The sequence below is a fragment of the Mus musculus genome, chromosome 14 (assembly GCF_000001635.26).
Source record: "Mus musculus strain C57BL/6J chromosome 14, GRCm38.p6 C57BL/6J".
Lineage (NCBI taxonomy): Eukaryota > Metazoa > Chordata > Mammalia > Rodentia > Muridae > Mus > Mus musculus.
In genome coordinates, this window is record NC_000080.6 from 36,874,538 (window position 1) to 36,893,753 (window position 19,216).

The following is a 19,216-nucleotide window of genomic DNA, read 5'->3' on the forward strand; positions in this document are numbered from 1 at the left end:
TATACGTTCCCTATTTGCATGCCAAGTTTTATTAAACAGGTTTTTTCATTGAAGGGATTTTGTATATATGTACTGTTTAAAAATGACTGAAAAATTAACGTGACATTTTTTTTCCTTGCATAGCTTTGTAACTGAGGTAGTTTCTTCAGACTATCATAATCCATCCTAGTATTTTCTTAAAGCAGGTACTTTATTCAGTCAGAAACCAAAGCGTGAGACTGTGGCAATCAGTGAGGACGTGGAACAACTGCTCAGTCCTGGAATTCCCAGGTATCACAGCTTGGGGTATAATGTGTGGGGAGGGGAGCTTGCAAATGAAAATCAAAATTTGAAAATAGCAGCATCCTGTATGTTAGTGGGGGGAGGAGATTAGTGCAAACAAGCTGTGGAGACAAGCACACTTTTATAATTATGAACTTTATTTTTTATTTACTAAGCCAACACTTTCAGGAAAGAGACTTTACATCCGGTTTCCATAATTCATTTTACAAGCAAATTCTAATATACATTATGTACTCTGAACTGGATTGTACAATCAATGGGGGGAGAACACTACAGATACTGTTTCTGGTTTTAGTCGGCCATGACCAGATTCTCAAGGCCAGCCTGGCTCATCGTGGCAATGCTCTACCAGGAAGAAAGGGGCAGCTTTTATTCAACAAGGTGAAGACACAATCTTTAATCAATTACATAATTAGAGGAACCTCATAATCATTTGTTCAAATACATCCTCTCAAATTGCTGCAGCAGAAAGTTAAAGGGACCTGTGGAAAGACCAACAGAAAACAGAACTCAAGCATTCGAATGAGGAAAAGAGCAGGTGATCATCTCCAAGGCAAATCCCATGTGTTTATATTACGGCTAGACTTCATTTTCAACTGTGTGCACATGCATGCAAACGTAATTGCCCAAGCTAACTCAGCAACATGGAAGCTACTGTGGAGGATGGAGAGAGTGGAGATGGGGCTGCAGTCTGACTGGACCCCAAAGTGCAACCTCAGGAAACCGGTAGGACCACTCTGGTGGAAAGCCAGGAAGCCCCCTGCATCTGGAACACCATCTATGGCACGGAACCTCAGAAGTGACATTACCAGGCTCAAGTTGTCTTGATACACTGAGTAAAATATTTAAAGGCATGATGGACATTCAAGGAAAATTTAGTGCGATCATGGGCAAAGTGGCATGCTGGGATACAGTTCTGTGAAAAGCTGTACAGCTACCTTCAAACAGCAACAACTGCAGAGAAATTCATTTTACTAAACAAAAGCCACACCCAGAGGAGGCACCTTGATATTTCAGGCACGACTCCAAGCAATTAAGCTCATTTAAAGTGCGTATCTGATATTTTCTTTCATACTCAGATTTTTACTTACTAAAATGCTTAGAAAGTTCCCTAACATCTATATAAATATAGTGAGCAGTAGTCGATGTGCCTGAAAATACTGCACGAATAAAAAATGAGACCCAAAAGAAAAATAACAGGTAGATAAGTCTCAGTGTTTAGAAATCTTCCAAATAATACAACTCTATAGTCCTTTGTTGGATGTCTTGCAATCACCCATACCTATGCCAATGAAGATCTTACACCAAGCAAAACTCTAGCTCAAAAAAACAGCCTTTTTTTTTTTAATACATCCTGTTAAAGAGCTAAGTAAATAATTCTGTGTATTGGTTTCTCTTTCATACATGTGAAAATTAACCAACCTCACCCTTGGGACGTAGACTTCACCTACTCCCACTGTCTTCCCTGACAGAACAGGGTGAGTGAACTACGTTCCCACAGAGGACAGTTGGTAGTGAGTTGATGTGATTTACACACGCAAGCAAGAGAATGAGCCACGTGGAGAACATGACCTCTGCTTATTCAGCAGTGCTGGGCCCTCATTTGGACTGCTTACTATTACTAGGAGCAGACAAGGTGATATCCTTGCAGCTTTTCCAGAAAACTGCAGGCCAATGGTCTATGTTATTTGTGAATGCATCCTAGATATTTTCTCTGGGTAGTGTATTTGAAGCACACAGTATGCTGCAAAGGCATACTCATGAGGGCTGGGAGTGTAGCTCACTTGGTAGAGTGCTTGCAGAGCACACACTGAGCCCTAGATTCTGTCTCCAGTGCCACACAAAACCAGGTGTGGTGGTGCACGCCTGTAATCTCAGCATTCGGGAGAAGGAGGCAGGAGATCAAAATTCCTTTGGCTATCTTTGGCTACACAGTGAATTATTAGAGACCAGCCTGGCATTGTGTGAGGCTCTTATCTCAAGGAGAACAAAATATATTGATAAGACTGTCTATCTTCTATTAAGACTAAGGCCCAACAAAGGTATAGAGAGGGTGAACTGCTGGATAAATATTTCTACAAATTTATCAGGGAGAAAAAATTAAAGTAGGCCAAAGATTAGAATAAAGAAATTATTGGAGTCAACACTGTAACAAAACAGACAACAAAGACATTTCCCTCAGACAAGTGGGTTATAAATAAATTTTAAAAAACTTTCCTTCAAGGATAAACCAATTTGTAGAAGTATTCCATAAAGTCTATAAAAGTCTCTAATTAAAAAAACAAAACCCTAATACATTAATTAGTATGTTCTATTGCAGGGCATAGAGTATGATTGTAGCTGATGTGCGATACATGAGATTCGTTTTCATTCTCCGTAAGGAGAAAGCATATACCCCTGTAGCCAACCTGGCTCACTGTCATGAAGGAAGAATAAGTGCTTTTGCCACAGCAGCAATGACCCAGTACCGTCTAACCCATGCACAGCCTGTCCTGAGCTTCCTCTGACTAACGTGCTGTGGTGTGAGACTATGCTCGTCTGTTCCCAAACTGGAAAAAGGTCTGCCTCTCCAAAAGACAAATCCACATGAGGGGTTCTGACATTTAAGGGAAGACTGCCGCCCCCCCAAACCGCAGCAAATGTGACTTTGTAACTTTGCACTAATGCACTTGATACCACGTTTCTCTTTGTAACCTAGATACATTTAAAAAGGAAGCCATAGACATTTAATTTTTTTGGCCATAATTCCTTTTGATGCATTTTTGGTCAGCTAATCAGATACTGATCTTGTAAGGTTATCTTTCTGAGAAATCTTACTATGAATTAAACAAATTATGACCAGCCTAAAGATGGCATGATTTGGGCAAACATGAGGTAAATTCACTCAACTGCTTGTGAAGTTGCCAGAAGCCCAGCTGGGTTCCTGTACATGGTCACTTGGAGGCCCACAGCCACATCTAGAACAATCTCTCTTAACCCACAGCTACCTTCCATAGGACATCTGGAGCAATCTCTCTTAAGAAAGTATTCTTTCCTACCTACAACTTAATTTCCCCCAAATCTACTTTTCAAGAAACTGTCATTCAACCTTCCACCAACAGAAAAGAGAAACTTAGGAAACCCAAAAAGTGACTTATGATAGTCTTAAATTTATATATTTCTCTTAAAGTGTTTTAACTCATTTTTTATAGAAAATAAGCTTTAAAACCCTCTTTTATATCTCATCAAAATTTTGTGCAAATATTTCAAGTCCATTATTCTAGTCTTCAGACACTAGGAAAAAGTCAATAAATACAAATATTATTATAATTTTAAATTTCCAATGTATGTTATGGAAACTTGAAAGTATGATGGATCCATAAGTTAATAAGATTCAAAACTCAATTACCAGCACAAAACTCTAGCACCAACAGAGTTTACAACTGATATGCCATAGGCATCTCCAGCTCTCCAAATCTACCCAGTAGCAATATAAGCAAAGAGTAAATGTGTACGTAAAACAAGATGTTACAGCAACATATAACTGGTTTACATAAAATATGACAACTGTCAGCATGGGAATTTGTCTGATAAATGGAGAAGCAGTAGGACTAGATTACTGATCCTAGAAAGGAGAGATGAAACTACTAAGGACTCCCCCACTAAAAGCCTGGTCTTTCCTCACTGGGGACCTTTTGCATAGACTTCCTAAATACACAAAACCTGGCCAGAACCCTGCTTACAGACAGCTACCTTCCACCGTCACTTTGAATCTTTAGTTAAAATAGCAGCCATACTCACAAGAAGAATAAGCATCGGGGTGAGATTCTGATAACCACAACAGGACTACATCAGCCAAGTACACATCCTGCCTGATACATGGAATATTTTGACTTTTCTGGTATGTAGAGAGAAGGCTGGATAGCATGAGGAGGGACTTGGGCCTCTGAGATGGATAAGTAAACTTGTGTTTACCTGAGACAAGTATGTGCAAATGGTATGTAATTCAGCCAGGATACAAAATGGAAGAACCAAACTAATAGAAGCTTCTGCATTTTAATTTTAAGATTTGCTGAAATGGAACCTCCAACATAGTAATAAGCTGCACATAAAGCTATTAGAGAGCAGACTGTTTTCAAAAAACAAATTGGCAGGTGATGGCTATGCACTTAATGTATCTTTGGTTTAGGAAGACGAGAATATCGATTAGAGGCCACACAATCCCCAGAATGCAAACCGCTGTGTGGAGCATGCAGCTCTTTTGGCCGTGCTAATGGCCTTGGGATGCTTGTCTTGGCCTGGAAGTTCTGAGGCTCTACTTGGGGGTTACTTATTTGTTTTTGCTTGAAAGAGCCAGAAGGGGGACGGAGTTTAGACGTTTTCAGATTCAAATGATTTGCAGGATTGTTTTGATTCGATGTTGGCTGATGTTTTGAATGGCATGGTGTGATTCCTGGTGCCTTCTTACATGTGGAAGTTCTACTTGGTGAGGAGTCAGAATCTGGAGGAGGTGTCAAAGAACTCAAGTTGGATGGCTTTAAAAGCTGCAAGGACTTGGGCTGAGGACATTGGTTTCTTCCACCCCTCTTAGTCTGGTCCACTGTACTTGACTGGGAAGGGGTCTGAGGAGGAGGAGTTACAAACTGCAAGTCACTAGGTTTTTTCTCTGCCAAATGATGAGGCTCTTGAGCATCCAGAGTCATGCTCAGGTCCGTTTCAGAAGGTATGTACTTCACCACATCCACTGTCAACTGCGGGCTTGACGAAGAAGGACGCTCTTGCAAACCACGGCTGTTGTCCTGTTGCAAGCCATGTGTACAGCTTCCATCTGGATGCGCACCACCCGGACACACGCCTTGAACTGTGTAGTCACTGTGGGCCTCGGTACGTTGTGGCTTTATTAGTTTTCCCTGGGCGTGGTCTGTAGATCTGGGAAGGCTGCTGGAAGGCTGTAGTACTTGAGGCTGTTAAAATTTAAAAACATCACCAATAATTTATATTAAAAATTTACCAAGAATTAATACAAGTTTAATTATAATTAGGCAAAATTGCCACTTATACTTTAATATGGAAAATATATGATTTTTTAAAGAATGAATTGCAATATCCAAGCAAACTCATAACATATAAAAATGATAATGCAAACAAAAATGATACAAGCAGCAAACACTGAACAAGATCCAAAATTAAATGGGACAGAAGCGGGGAGGGAATCCCCTGTATGTACCATTAGATTTATTCATCTTCAGCCTTATCTCCACGGGATCAGAGACATTTCAGTAGCACTTTGACTTATTCTTACATGGCACTCACATCTAAAGGTAATCTTCAGCATATTGCCCACTTTATTTTATACACATCGTTGGTTTGCATATATGTATCTATGTGCACCATGTGTGTGCCTGGTAACTGTGGAGGCTAAACTAGGGCATCAGATCCCCTGGAACTAAAGTTACAGTTGGTTCTATGGTGCCCCGTGGTTGAACTGATCCTGGTCCTATGCACGAGCATTCAGAGCTCTTAACCACAGCGTCATTTCTCTAGCTATTATGGTCTTTAAAATTCATTTTTTAATGTTTGTTGTCAAATGCTATAGCTCTTTTGAGAATTACCAAATACAAGGTTTAGAATAAAAGACTATACTATTTGTTTATGCGAAATTCTAATAGTGTAGTACACAAAAGCATCCAATACACTTAGCCTAGTATGTGCAAAGCACTAAGATCAACCCTTAGAGCCTCCAGCAAGCCAAAAGTCTTTTCAGTGACAGCTGAGAGAGTATAGAGATGCAAGCACCTGGAACTAGAACCGAAGCACAGCAGACAAGTTCTTAAGGCCATGTAGCTTTGTGTGCCCTCATCGGCCAACTGAGACAACACTTTTACACACTCAAGAGAACATATATGACGCCCTTTATTTTTGGCTATCCAGTTTTTATTTTATTTTTTTAAAGGTACAAACTAACATAGGGGTTAGTTAATACTTTTTAATATTTTGGGCTAATGTTTCAAAAACTTTTGAGTCTGAAATGTGAATTTTAATGACTTGTTTTTCACAATTCAATGAAATACTTTTTAACTAAGCAAATCTACAAAGAAGCCTACACAGTGCCTCGCAGTACTCTGCCGCAGGACGGATCTCTCTGACCACATCACTGTGTTCTGTTACTCCTTGGCCAGCACTGAAGTGGCTGCTCAGGGTCAGTAGTTTCATTCTAGAGAGCCACAGCCAGGACTGATTGAGACCAGGACCACCACTCAGTGGTGACGGCTGAGGGCCCAGTACCTCAAAAGGTGGGCAGGAATCATAAAATATGTCAGTCAAAGCTTCAGCATGGAGGACAGACGGGCCACAAACTCCAACTCCTGGGGAGCTGTGAACCAGCTGACAGCTCTGGGGGAAGGTGTCCATTCCCTTTAAGGATGCTACCCCTGGTAAGTTAGCCAAGCTGAAGCGGAAGGCCATAAACCGAGGAGAACGTGGGCAGGCACACCAATTGGACTGATAGGTTATTTTACTTTTACTCTTTAGAAAGAATACAAGGTTGGGTGTAGAGATGCAAGCAAACCTGGGAGGGGTAGGGAGGACCGAGGGGATGAGAATGCGCAAAGCACATGACCTGGGAGGGGTAGGGAGGACCGAGGGGATAAGAATGCGCAAAGCACATGACCTGGGAGGGGTAGGGAGGACCGAGGGGATGAGAATGCGCAAAGCACATGACCTGGGAGGGGTAGGGAGGACCGAGGGGATGAGAATGCGCAAAGCACATGACCTGGGAGGGGGTAGGGAGGACCGAGGGGATGAGAGTGCGCAAAGCACATGGATGCATTCATTACGGTCTTTAAGGAAAAAACCTATTTAAAAGGCAAAACAATAGTCAAATTAATCTGTACAGAGAAATAGATATGACATTAACTCTAACTGTAGAATGTTTAAAATAGAACTATTTACTTTTACCCATTACTGCCCAAAGCTAACTATTCCAGACTTCAAAGTCAGTCACAACCTGTTACCATGGAGATGAATAAAATGTCGCCTAACATGAAAGGTACCAAAGTTCAATGGATCCTCCTGAAGGTGTCCTCCTAAGTATATAAAAGTCATCACAGATGTCAAAAAGATTTAGACAGATCATACATAGCAGGCCGTACACAGGAAGTCAAGATCGCCCCGAGCATGGCCTGGAGAGGAGCCACGCACAGAGCCCTTGTTTCCTTTTCTCATCTCCAAATAGAATAGCGTGTTCTCATACCAACGTAAAAGATCTTAAAACAACTGAAAATATCAGTGGCAATTTTTAAAAATGACTTTTTAATGTTTATTGCCCTAGGAACAAAAACATGCTCCTGGCCTGCAAAAATCTCCTTTTCTTGTTAAGACACAGCAGTCAGAGAGCCGCCCCTCCAGAAGGCCACCAACTGAATCTGAGATGTCTACTCACACTGTAGATTTCTCACGCTCCCTACTTCATAGAGAGAAATACATGGAAAGACAGTAGGCAGAAGACTCACTGCATGTATCCAACAGAACAAAACTCCAGTTACAAGACTGACAAGTAGAAAGTGACAAAGCTTCTAAGAATATAGCATGCTGAGTCTTTATCTGAGGAAATAAGACTAAATAGTTACACAAATAAAATCTAAATTATCATCTAATTAGAAATAAACAGTGATTTCTATAAGGTAATAATGTACATTTTATATTTCATAAAAAAATTATTTTTGGTAATATAACTAATGTTCCTATTCTAAAATGATTGCCTTGTTTGAAAGCTGTAATTCGGGAAATTCCACTATTACGAAGAGTAAAGGTCTCTTTCAAGGAAGTGTAAAAAAAAAATTGCTCTACTGTGCGAGCTAAGGAGACAAGAGTGGGGAAGCACCCTACCATGGACTGGACTGGCACTAACAATCAGCAAGCTACCTGCTAACAGCTGCAAAACACACACGTGTGTTAAAATGCACAGTGCCGAGAGTGAGCAAAGCCGGAGGCGGCCACTCGACAGGGCCATGCTTGACAGAGCTCCTGAAGTAGAGCAGGCAAAATAAGCAACAAAACCACTTCTGACAACATGTGATCCAAAAGGAAATAAAAGCCTGACTGGAGAGAAACATACAAAATGTGCACACGACTGGACGGAGTTTTTAAAGGGCGAGCAGAAATCGTCGGGTTCCTTCCTATCTGGAAAGGAAGGCCTGCGGAGACCTGGCTGTGCCATGACCACTAAGGAGCCCGCACAGTTCTCTCACTTAGATGCTGTGACAGTGGGGAGAACCCTGCTGGGGAACAGGCAAGGCTGGCTCAATAGGCACTCGCCAAGCGGCCTAACTCAGCCTGCTGGATGGTGAGAGCTCCTGGTGAATGCTAAGCCAAGATCTGAGGCTTCAGAGCACTTCAGGATCTCACTTTTGTGGAACCAGAAACACTCAACAAGGGGAAGAACCTCTAAGTATTTAGTCAGGTAGTGAGCTATCAACAGCCCAACTGAGCTATCACCAACAGCTCAAGTAAAGTTTTAAGTGTAAAGTCAGCATACTGTTGGGCAGTAAGACAGGCCACCCAGACTTTAGGAGAAGGAAATTTACAGTATTGCCTGTTATCTGGGCAAGGTCTCCCAGAAAGTACCAACTAGTCCTTGCATTTCATGGCCTTTAGAGGCTCACAGCACCCATAACCTAAAGCAACAGAAATCCACCCGTTGGGGAATTCAGGAATCCTCCTGTTGTAGCAGATGAGTGAGACTTAGTACTCTGTCCTTGGAACATATGGAGGCTTTAGAAGGAAAGTTCTCAATGTAGACTGATGTCCAGACCTCTACCTAGACTCTGCAACTCCAAGTCTCACATAAGAGTTTTAAATAAACGTCACTCTTCTACAAACTGCAAATTCTACAGATTCTACAAATTCCTCAGGGTAAAGGTCATGTGTCAGCAATAGGCACTGCTGGGGAATGGTGCAGAGGCTCGATGGTCTTCTTTGGTGATGACCTCAAAAGCCTACTTGGACTGCTGGCAAGGGTCACAGTGGAGACAACGAGTTTCTTTGTGCAAGCACTATCACACTTTGTTTTTCATACTAGTCAGTGCTCCTAGTATTTGTTCCATAGTAGTGATTGAATACTTGCTAAGTAATGAACTAGGGAACATTAGCTGTGTACTCATGAATGGCTCAATTGGTCATAAACTAGCAAAAATGACTGGTTATGTCAATAATAGATCATTAATGGTTAAATAAAAAATCAACCTCTAAAAGTTAACGGACAAATAAGTCTGGATAGTAGAAAATAACCCTGCTTTTCTTAAAATGTTTGATGTTAATTACATATTAACTTGAACAGAAATATCTTTTATAATGACCTAGGAGCTTAGCCGTCAAGTGGGTTTTGTTTGTTTTGTTTTGTTTTAACTTGAATAGGCATTTCTGGCTCAGGAGGCTGGAAAAACGATCTCAACAGGCAATTAGCTGTTTCTCTATTTCAGCTGAAACCGTTTGACTATACAAGCCAACCATGTTGCACAGGGTTTCCTGACACACGTGTCACCTGTGGTAATTAGAGAGTATAAGCATGAGAGGTTCAAAATGTATGTCTTTTGTAAATGGGACTGGTAAAATAAACAGATCTTTACCACATGAAAATAAATTACTTGCTACAAGACATGAGATTTCTAGATTCAAGCGCATGGCTCAATCAGTTAGCCACAGATATATCAACAGTAGCTGTGTATATTATGATGTCAAAGCTAAGACTCCTTTATTTCCTTCTTGACTGGAGAACTACAGTTAGAACATTAAAGTATATTAAAACTGTGAACGACTTATCAGATGGCTCTACAATGGAGCTAGTTAGTCAAACACAGCACCGAATTACTCGGCTTCTAAAATCAGACCGATGTAGGTTGACTTTGCATCTATTCCTTACAATTGGTGAGATACTGAGCAAATCATCACAGTGCCCTGAAATGAAATTTCTAATTAAATTTCTTCAAATAAAAGCATGACTCTCAGGCTCTTGGCATTTACAGGTACTGGAGAAACGCTCTGCTCCAGACTGGGAAGCAGGGTTTCCTTCTGCAAGCACAGACACCCCAATTCCAAGTATGCATGCATGCTGGCTACTTTTCATGAGACTCTTGATTGGAAGGCTACTAAGAAAGGCCTCTTCTTTTTCTAAATGTGTACACAGACGTTTAATGAAGTAATGTTGAAACATAACACACCTCGTCGGCAAGTGGCAAAGATCTATTTTAAAGCATCAGAGGTTTTTAAATGTAGCACTAAAACATCCTGTCATGTTATCAGGTCACCAGTTATTCATGGGCTTTCACAATGTAATGTGTTGTAGTACATGAAATCTACATAGTCAATACCAGCATACAGGAAATAGCTTTCCTGAAACATCCCACTTGCTTGAGTTGATTCTCACCTAGAAAGAATAACAATTAGACAGACACATCAAGCCCAAACCCACTGGTAGAGCAGTCTGTCTGACTGGACAGAGGTGGCTCCACGATGACTCACTGGAAGAAAGCCCAAGGGAAGCTCTTCATCATCACTGTTTCATCAGAACCCCAAAGTCTCTACAACTATCATGTTGGCTTCCTAACCATCATTCCCCTCCAGTTACTAGCAAGAAGATGGCAGCTAAAGTGTCAGGCCCTGAGAAAAATGTCCAGTCTGAAAAGTAGAAAACAGGAAATAATCAAGTATAAAATTGCTATTACATAATACACATGAAATGCCTGCAATCACTTTCTGGGCTACATACAAGTTTATTGTTATTATTAAATACACTTTAATATTTAGAGGGAAGATGGAAATGAAGCCACCTGTATCATGCCTGTAATCTCTTGCATGCACGCTCTGACATGCACCATGCAAACTGGGAGAAAACAGAAAAGCAAAACGTGACCATGAGGAAGGTGGTGGGAAAAAAATCTGAAATTGTACTGTACCACGCTTTGTCAGAGAAGTAATGGACTAACTTCTCAACTCCTTGCCAATGGCACAATGGGAGAGCAGAGACAAGAAAAAGACAGGACAACGGCATCAGAGACCAGACAGAACACTGAGAATCGCCACGACTGGGCAGCAGCCAAGGGTGTCCACTCTGCCTGGTTTCCTAAGCATTGCTCATTACTGTAAAAACTATAGTTGCACATACTGAGTCATACTTGGTAGATTTATACTTTGTTGCAAAAGTGGTTTACAAGTTAGTACAAAATATTCATGCTCATAAAAAGTATGTTTAATATTTCTTACACAAAGGGATCAGTTGAATTTTACCAAACACAAAACTGAAAAGAATTTTGAAACAACTTTACACTACTATTCCAAAAACCTAAGGAGATTAGGCCTCATATAATCCCTTGGGAAGATAGAAAAAGGTAAAAAAAAAAAAAAAAAAAAATTCAGTAATTAAAAAAAAATGTATAGCACATTATAAAGCTAAATAAACTTAGTATTTGCTAATTTGTTTCTAATGCTGCAATGGCACTAAAGACCTCTTAAAGGTATAACTAACTGTACTTTAACTAAGAAATGATGTTATAAATGATACATGACCTTCCACACATCACTGTAAAGACAAAAATATTTAACTAAGCCCCTCTCTAAATAGCTTCAAATAAATTTAATCATAGTTCCTGGTGATTTTGAAGAATAGGAATACTGTTTTGTCCTCTATATTTCAGAATGGCACCTCCAGATCTCAAAATAAACTTAAGAGGACATATGATTACTTAAAAACTACAGAAATACAAACTTCATAGATTGAGTCAACTGCTTTTAAATTATAGAGAGATTAAGAGTGACTGCATTTACTGCAGAGGCACAGTCACTGGGAGTGACGGACTTCAATCTATCACAGCTACCTAGCAGATGCGGAGTACTGTAGGAGAAAATTTCTAAACTGTTTAGCATAACTAATAGGGTGTGGTCTGCCACACCACCACCTCAGCAACAGGAACCGGCTAAAGGAACACTTTCACCCCACTGGCAGAGAGGGTGTCACAAAAAGCTTCACACAGAAAATGCTAAAGGTTGCCTCTGCCACAAGTTCAGTACTGGCAGAAACTAACACATAGCTAGGTTTACGGGAAGTCCTGCTAGACCATAAGTTAGGTGCACCTTCCTAATTAACCAACCAATAATGATGGCAGAGAGCATCTGGAATTGACTTCAAACGTATGATATTACAGACAAAAACTGGCTTAATGTACAATCGATTTAGTTCAGTTTCCACCAAATTACCCTACTTTCCATTTCAACAAAACATTTTATTTTTATGAAAAGTAACTCCCAAAGCTAATTGCTCATAAAAGCACAAAGCTGATGCAATCAAGCATACAGAATTGATTGACACCACGTCTTGGAGTCAATCATGGTGGGCCATGTACATCAAGCCTACCGGTATGTCTGGCAGTTGGAATATGCATGGTAACTGCCCCTAGTGAGCACACACACAAAGTTTAGCAAATGATTTTCGGAGCTCTGCCTAAGGAAGTGCTGGCACTGGATTGTACAAAGATCAAATGCACTGTAGTCATTTATGTGGACTAGAAGAAAAAGATTCAATTATAATTACTCTCAAATACATTATCATCTACCAAAAAAGAGTGATTTCAAGTTATACTACGTGAAACATGTTTATATGATTCAAAAGTATCAGGAACTACAAAAGATTATCTCTTTATAAAAGACTAGAAGGAAGTACATAAAACTATTTAGATCTTTTAGCTCCTTTATACTGAACCCATTATACTGTTTATCAGAGGAAAAAGTCATCTACAATAAACTGTAAGACGCAGGCTCTGGATTTAGAATGAAATTCAATTGTGGTATGTTTACTTCTCCTGAACAAGTTGCAACATCACTCTGATTAGTTGATTTACATTTCTGACTATAAAATAAGAATTAATAGCTCTATGAGTTATGTGCAGATAAAGTGAGAATTCAAATAAAACACCTACATATTCAATGATATATTTATCCTTTTCTTAAATATGTGGCTATATTTTATAAACTATACATAAATGTTTCCAAATATTTTTGGAAATAATTTCAAAAATGCTGTATTTAATTATTAGATTAAGGCTATGGACCCTGAGACATAATTCTTGAGCCAAAAAAAAAGAGTGAAAAGGCAGAGTAAGTTATAGAAAATAGGCAGGCTATAAATTCCACCATGTCAATATAATTTTGGTAAATATAATTATAAGAATATAAATTTAGGCATCAAGAAACACATCCGAAAATACTGAACTGTTAGGCAGATGGAGATGTACTTTATATGATTTGTGTCCGTTTCTTTCCATTCAAGCTGCTTTACACAGAAAACATACAGAGAATTACTAAGTAATTTTAAGTGACATAAGCAAGAGAAAATTCTTATGTTAGGTGTAGCAACAAATGGGCGTCATTCTTAAATATGATTTTGAAGCACCAAGAATGGCAGGAGACACTATCTGGACTTGTCATTAAGGCCCTCTACTTGCCAGAAGCAATTGTTTTTATTAATTTTCCTACTCTACAGAAGGAATTGCATCATTTTCTACCCCATGCAGGTGGACATTAGCGTGGAAGGAGCATCTCAGGTCACTTAACTGAGGTCTCCACAGACACAGCAGGAAGGGTCTCTGCGTACCTAATCAGAGGTTATTTTCTGTAGCCTATAAAAATTTTATTTGAAATCAAAAGAAAGGTAGTACAAAGTAAGTATTACTATTCATTTTTAACAAAAAATAAAAAAGACTACAACTCATCAGTTCTAGAGAAAGCCATGTAAAAGCCCAGAACTTCTATACTTCTTTCCATTTCCTAGAGTTATTCTTAAATTTAGCAAGATTTCTGGCCAGTGCAGCTTTGTGAAATGGCCTGGGTACATACTCCTAATAACTGATGCTCTCACGCTCTGTGTGCTTTCTATAGGCTACCTTCCATACAGTACCTACCACTGTGGGCTTACTGCAGGCTACCTTCCATACTGTATCTACCACTTCTAACATCTACCACTCACTCTTACAACTCAAAATAAAAACCCAACTGCTGCTTCTGAAGACTCAGCCACACTCTTGGCCTCTGTACTTGATGATAAACATAGTACACTCTAGTCAGTGCTCAAGCAGGTATCAGAAAGAAGCTTTAAAATGAAACATTACAATGAGAGAGATACTCCTTAACTCCTGCCTATTATGTATAATCAACCTCTGTAAAAGCTGAGTGCTGGGAACGGAAAACTACGTAAATGCAGAAACCGGTATTATCATGTTGAATGTTCATTTAGTATAGGAAAAAAACTAAGACCTGTTCTTAACTGTCTCTGAAAAAAACATTGGGTTCATTGCTATGACTTCATGGCCTTCATCTCTCTCTCACACACAACCTAAAGGAAGTAGAAAAATAGCTTTGCTAGCATATGGTAACACCTATCCCCAGGAGTGAGTCTCAGTATAGCAGTTAAAACCTATTTCTCTTCCAAAAGAACCTCTCAAACTCAGTGAGAGACACTGAAGGGCATGTAATGACCCTACAGCTATGGCTGCAAGCATCCTGTAAAAAATCTCTACAGAAAGACATATCCCACTCATTCCTGAGAGGTTACCAGAGCCAAATCATATAACTAATCCTTATTTTAATCTGGAATTCATGCAGCTTATTTATAATTTTGATAAATAAAGACATAATTTTTCAAAAAATAAATTTTATTCTAAATTGATTAAAATTTCCCTTAGGACTCCTGATACTTTACTTAAGGAAAACCAGTGGGAAAAAATGGTAGAAATCACAGAACAAACCATGGAGAAGGTGTAGAACTAGCTCTGATTGACTCTTTTTTTTCACTAATATTAGCTTTTGGGGGTAGGTGACTTTTCAAAAAAAGATAAAATACAGTCAACTTACCAGGTACAGTAAAATATATAATCTAAAGCAGTCAAGCTGTGTGGCAGGTCTTGTAATAACTGAATCATTAAAAGTGTTAGTAAACCATGCATATTCAACGCCACTGCTTCTATGAGGTGAAGCAGCTAACAAATTATAAAAGACATTAGTGGTTTTAAAATGGCCTTGAAATTTTTTAAAAGTTTTAGATGGTAATTAAATACAGGTAAAGCCTTTGATGAGGAGATATTTAAGTGTGCAGTGGTCTAGTAAGCCTGACCCCTAAACAGTATGCATCTGTCCATCAAGTCTGTGCGCATTTTAAAAGTCAATAGGTAAGACGTAATTTTATCTTATACATTTCATGATCTTCGTAAGATCTACTTAAAGACAGATGCATGCCAGCAGGTCTAGGGTCACCAGTGAAAGGTTTCCACAGCATTACAGTGAAATTAACCTCTGGCGGCTTCCAGGAAGCCACAGTGGAGGCTTGTTTGCATGCAGTCAGGGAAAGGTTAGGAGAGCAGAGCACGGGAGTGCTCCTGGAGCAGGTGCCTGCAGATGACTGGGAGGGGCAGAAGGTATTGGAGAGGGAGGGGCCATGCAGCAGGGAAATACCATGGAGGGGAAGCCAGAGCAGGATGGGAGTGAGAGACACAGACTCACTCTGTCTGCGGTGCGGCGGTACAGTCCGTGGCATCCCCTGGAAGGAGCCCTGCCAAGGAGAGAAGGAGGGTGCACAATACCCACCCTGTGCAGAAAGAGATGGGGTAGGGAGGCATAATGAAGAAGGGAACCAGAGAAACATTTGTCTTCGCTTTTAAAATAACACAGCAACAGTGTTAATGAGAAGTAAATTTCATTTTTTAACATACAGGCAGCTCAAACTAATAATACATCAGAATTCAAAATCTAGTTGTCAAATATGTTACAGAAAATATCTCAGAACTCTACACCTCTTCCTAGGCAACACACAAATAAGCCTTTATGGTATGTATAAACCCCACCATCATATACTTGTAAGTATCAGCTTATTATTTTGCAGAAGAGCACTATAGAAGGGAAGATAAATTATATGTATTCACACATAGAAATATTAATTTATGAATCAGGAAATCAAACATTAGCGCAAAATTTTTCTTTTCAAGTTACAGATTTTCAAAAGATTAGAACAAAAAAATAAAGAAAGCTAAGGTTAGAAATAATTAGGATATTGTGACAATAAGTTCTTACAAAGTGTGACATGCAAGACATAGGTGACACATGCTTTTTAGTATGAGTAACTAAAGGTTCTTAATTTAACTTAATCATGTTTTATCAAAATTGGAAGACATCTATCTGTATGTCGGATGTTGAACACCACAGAATCAGAAACACATTATTTGTGGATATTAAAAATAACCACAGATAAAATCATAACACACAAATGAAATGGTCCCAGTACTAGCAAACTATGCTGCTTTAGCCTGTGCTTTCTAAGTCTTCACAGCAAAGGCTGCTTCTTCACACACTCAAGACAGCTTCACAATGTCTGGAACAAATCCAAATTGAATGTCAGATACTTATAAACACATCAGTAGATGGCTATAAGAGTCATGTAGAATGTTATTGGCTTTGAAAAATAATTTCAGTCAGGTACTGATTTCATATATAACTACAAAATGCACAATGTGGCTGTTTTAACAGTGCAAGACATGAACAGTAACCTTTTGTGTGCAGACTTCTACCTGTCAGAATGTGAACTCTCAGAAGCACAGGAGGCTCCAGCCAGTATTTATAAAGGTAGCTGGCACATGCTATATGCAAAACCTGATGCCTGAAATGATTAACATAGCACTATGGAAAAGCAATTGTGTGACCACCTCACAAAAGTTACTTGTTCAAATACTGGTGCAAGGATGTGTGTGTGTGTGTGTATGTGTGTGTGTGTGTGTGTGTGGTGTGTGTATTTTCACACACACAAACCCTTTCGAGTGGCAAATATAAATACAACACTAAATAAATATATAAATAAGACCATTTGGCAACGAAATAAATTCTTTAATTTCCTTTGAGTAACTATCTGCAAATATATCCAAATATACACATAAATATCTCTGAGTTGTAATATGGCAACTCCCAGTGAAGAGGAACAAGGCAAATCTGAGTTTAAAATCAGGATAGTACAGGACAGAAATGTTAACCAATATCCTGTCCAGGTTCCAAATCAGGAAACCATTGGTCTCAAAAGAAAATCACATGGGAGATTACTCAAAAGAGAAATCTGTGAGATATACTGTTGTTTCAGTTACTCTGTCATCCTATCTCCCAGGCCTAAGAAAAAGGAAATAAGTTTCTTGCTAGTAAAATTATAAATATTAATGTTTAAAAACCCATGCCTTTTGGGATGCATCGGTGGTAGGCTTCAGATTTTATAAAAATATACTGGGAAACCTTGACATCATGAGTCTACTGCACAAGCAGGAAAATGACAACACATATTATTCCACTCTTGAATTGATGTTGTATATGTCTCTCCTATATGCAAGGTTATGAATTAAGATTATTATATGTTAGAAATTACTCCAACAGAACATTTTGAAATATATGCCAGATCATTTTCCCTTAACTCTCTCATATGCAATACTCAATTATTAAACCAGTGGAGAGAAGTAGAATTAGGTACAACTGTGAACAGTTTTAACTGGCACAAGCCTTTCCATAGGACATGACAGTCTACATATTCTTCCCACACTTGTTTTAATAGTAACCCAGGGCAGCTGATTGTGTGACAGGACACAGATTCTTTAGACCTTCTTTGCTGTCTGATGGAGACTGAGGATTAATTTGTGTAATTATTTACGTTAAGGTGCTCAAACAAATGACTGACTGGTAACTTAGAATACATCCGGATAATTTTGAATTTAATGTGCAAACTGACTTCCTATATCTAAATATTAAGCTTAAACAGTTTTAAAACAATACTGGAAGTACACAGGGTAATAAAATTTCATTCTTGTCCTATGTTTTTTCATGCGAATAATTTATTTCATAATTTTCTAATGAAATATAATCACATCACTTCCCTTTTCCTAACTTTTCCTATATGCCCCCACTCCTTCTCAAATTCATGCTGTCTTTTTGTTTAATTATTATTGGAATTCAATGTTAAATAATGCTGTTCTTAAGAGTGGGCTAGTACAAGATCAGTAAAGACTACCTCTGAGAAAAGCAACAAGGTCCGCTATAAAGCACAGACTTGCTTTGGACTTGTGGCTATCCTGTTACATCAGCCTACAAGTGCTGGCGTCAACAGGACTGCACCAACCACAGCTAGATCTGTAACTTTATATATTTAAAATGAACCTTCAACTGGGCTTGTTGGTGATTTAATCTCCACACTCAGGAAACACAGGCACTTGAGACTCTGCTGGGTTCAAGGCCAGCCTAGTATTCACAGGGAATTCCAGGCAGCCAGGGCTAAAGAGTGAAACCATGTCTCAAACAAAAAGAAAAACAAAGTAAGATGACCTTTGGTTTCTCAGAGCAGCAGCCTCCCACAGCATTCCTGAGCCATGCAAGTGCTTCTCAGCATAAGCTTCCTTGAGTACAGGGAATTTACCAGCATCTAGACAAACTGTTGGTCACAGTAAACAAGCAATTTTACTGTGAGTTGGGGCCTTGTCTTTTTCTATACTCAGTGGAACAGAGCTTGGCACAAAGTAATATGCATACACGTATGTATATGCTCTTTTTCTTTTCCCTTGGCTCTACTGCCTTGTTTAGTATTTCTTGTGTGTTGTAGCCATAAGGGGATACCATGCCCACTCACTCAAATCTCGAGCGGAGATTCATGTTGGCTTCAAAGTGCTTGCTTTTCTGCCACCCGGCCGACACCCTTAGCCATCTTCTCAGGCAGTCATCTGTCTCTTATTGCCTTTCACATTTCCTTCCTTCTCCTACATGGCTTCTGACAAACCCTAGTCAGTAAACCTCTCAGCCATCAACCCTTTCCATCCTTCACTTCAGGAAGATTTCTTCCTTCATGTTTACATAATGCTCAAGAGAATTCTCACAAGTACATCAAGTGAATGACTAA

General features: G+C 39.3%; 1 protein-coding gene across 10 annotated transcripts in view; it reads right to left on the reverse strand.

Moving 5' to 3' along the window:
* Positions 1–398: 398 nt before the first annotated feature.
* Positions 399–19,216, reverse strand: part of Ccser2 (coiled-coil serine rich 2) — a 93,906-nt gene continuing 75,088 nt past the window's right edge. For 5 of the 10 annotated variants that reach the window (XM_030248048.1, NM_001347502.1, XM_030248049.1 and 2 more), the window contains one exon: positions 399–5,225. In XM_030248048.1, the coding sequence (XP_030103908.1) occupies positions 4,431–5,225 (795 nt within the window). In that variant the 3' untranslated portion in view covers positions 399–4,430. Of the gene's footprint in view, positions 5,226–11,213; positions 11,254–15,756; positions 15,890–19,216 lie in introns of all 10 variants that reach the window. The other 5 variants (NM_027045.1, NM_001347503.1, XM_006519606.4 and 2 more) reach the window with 4 other exon arrangements.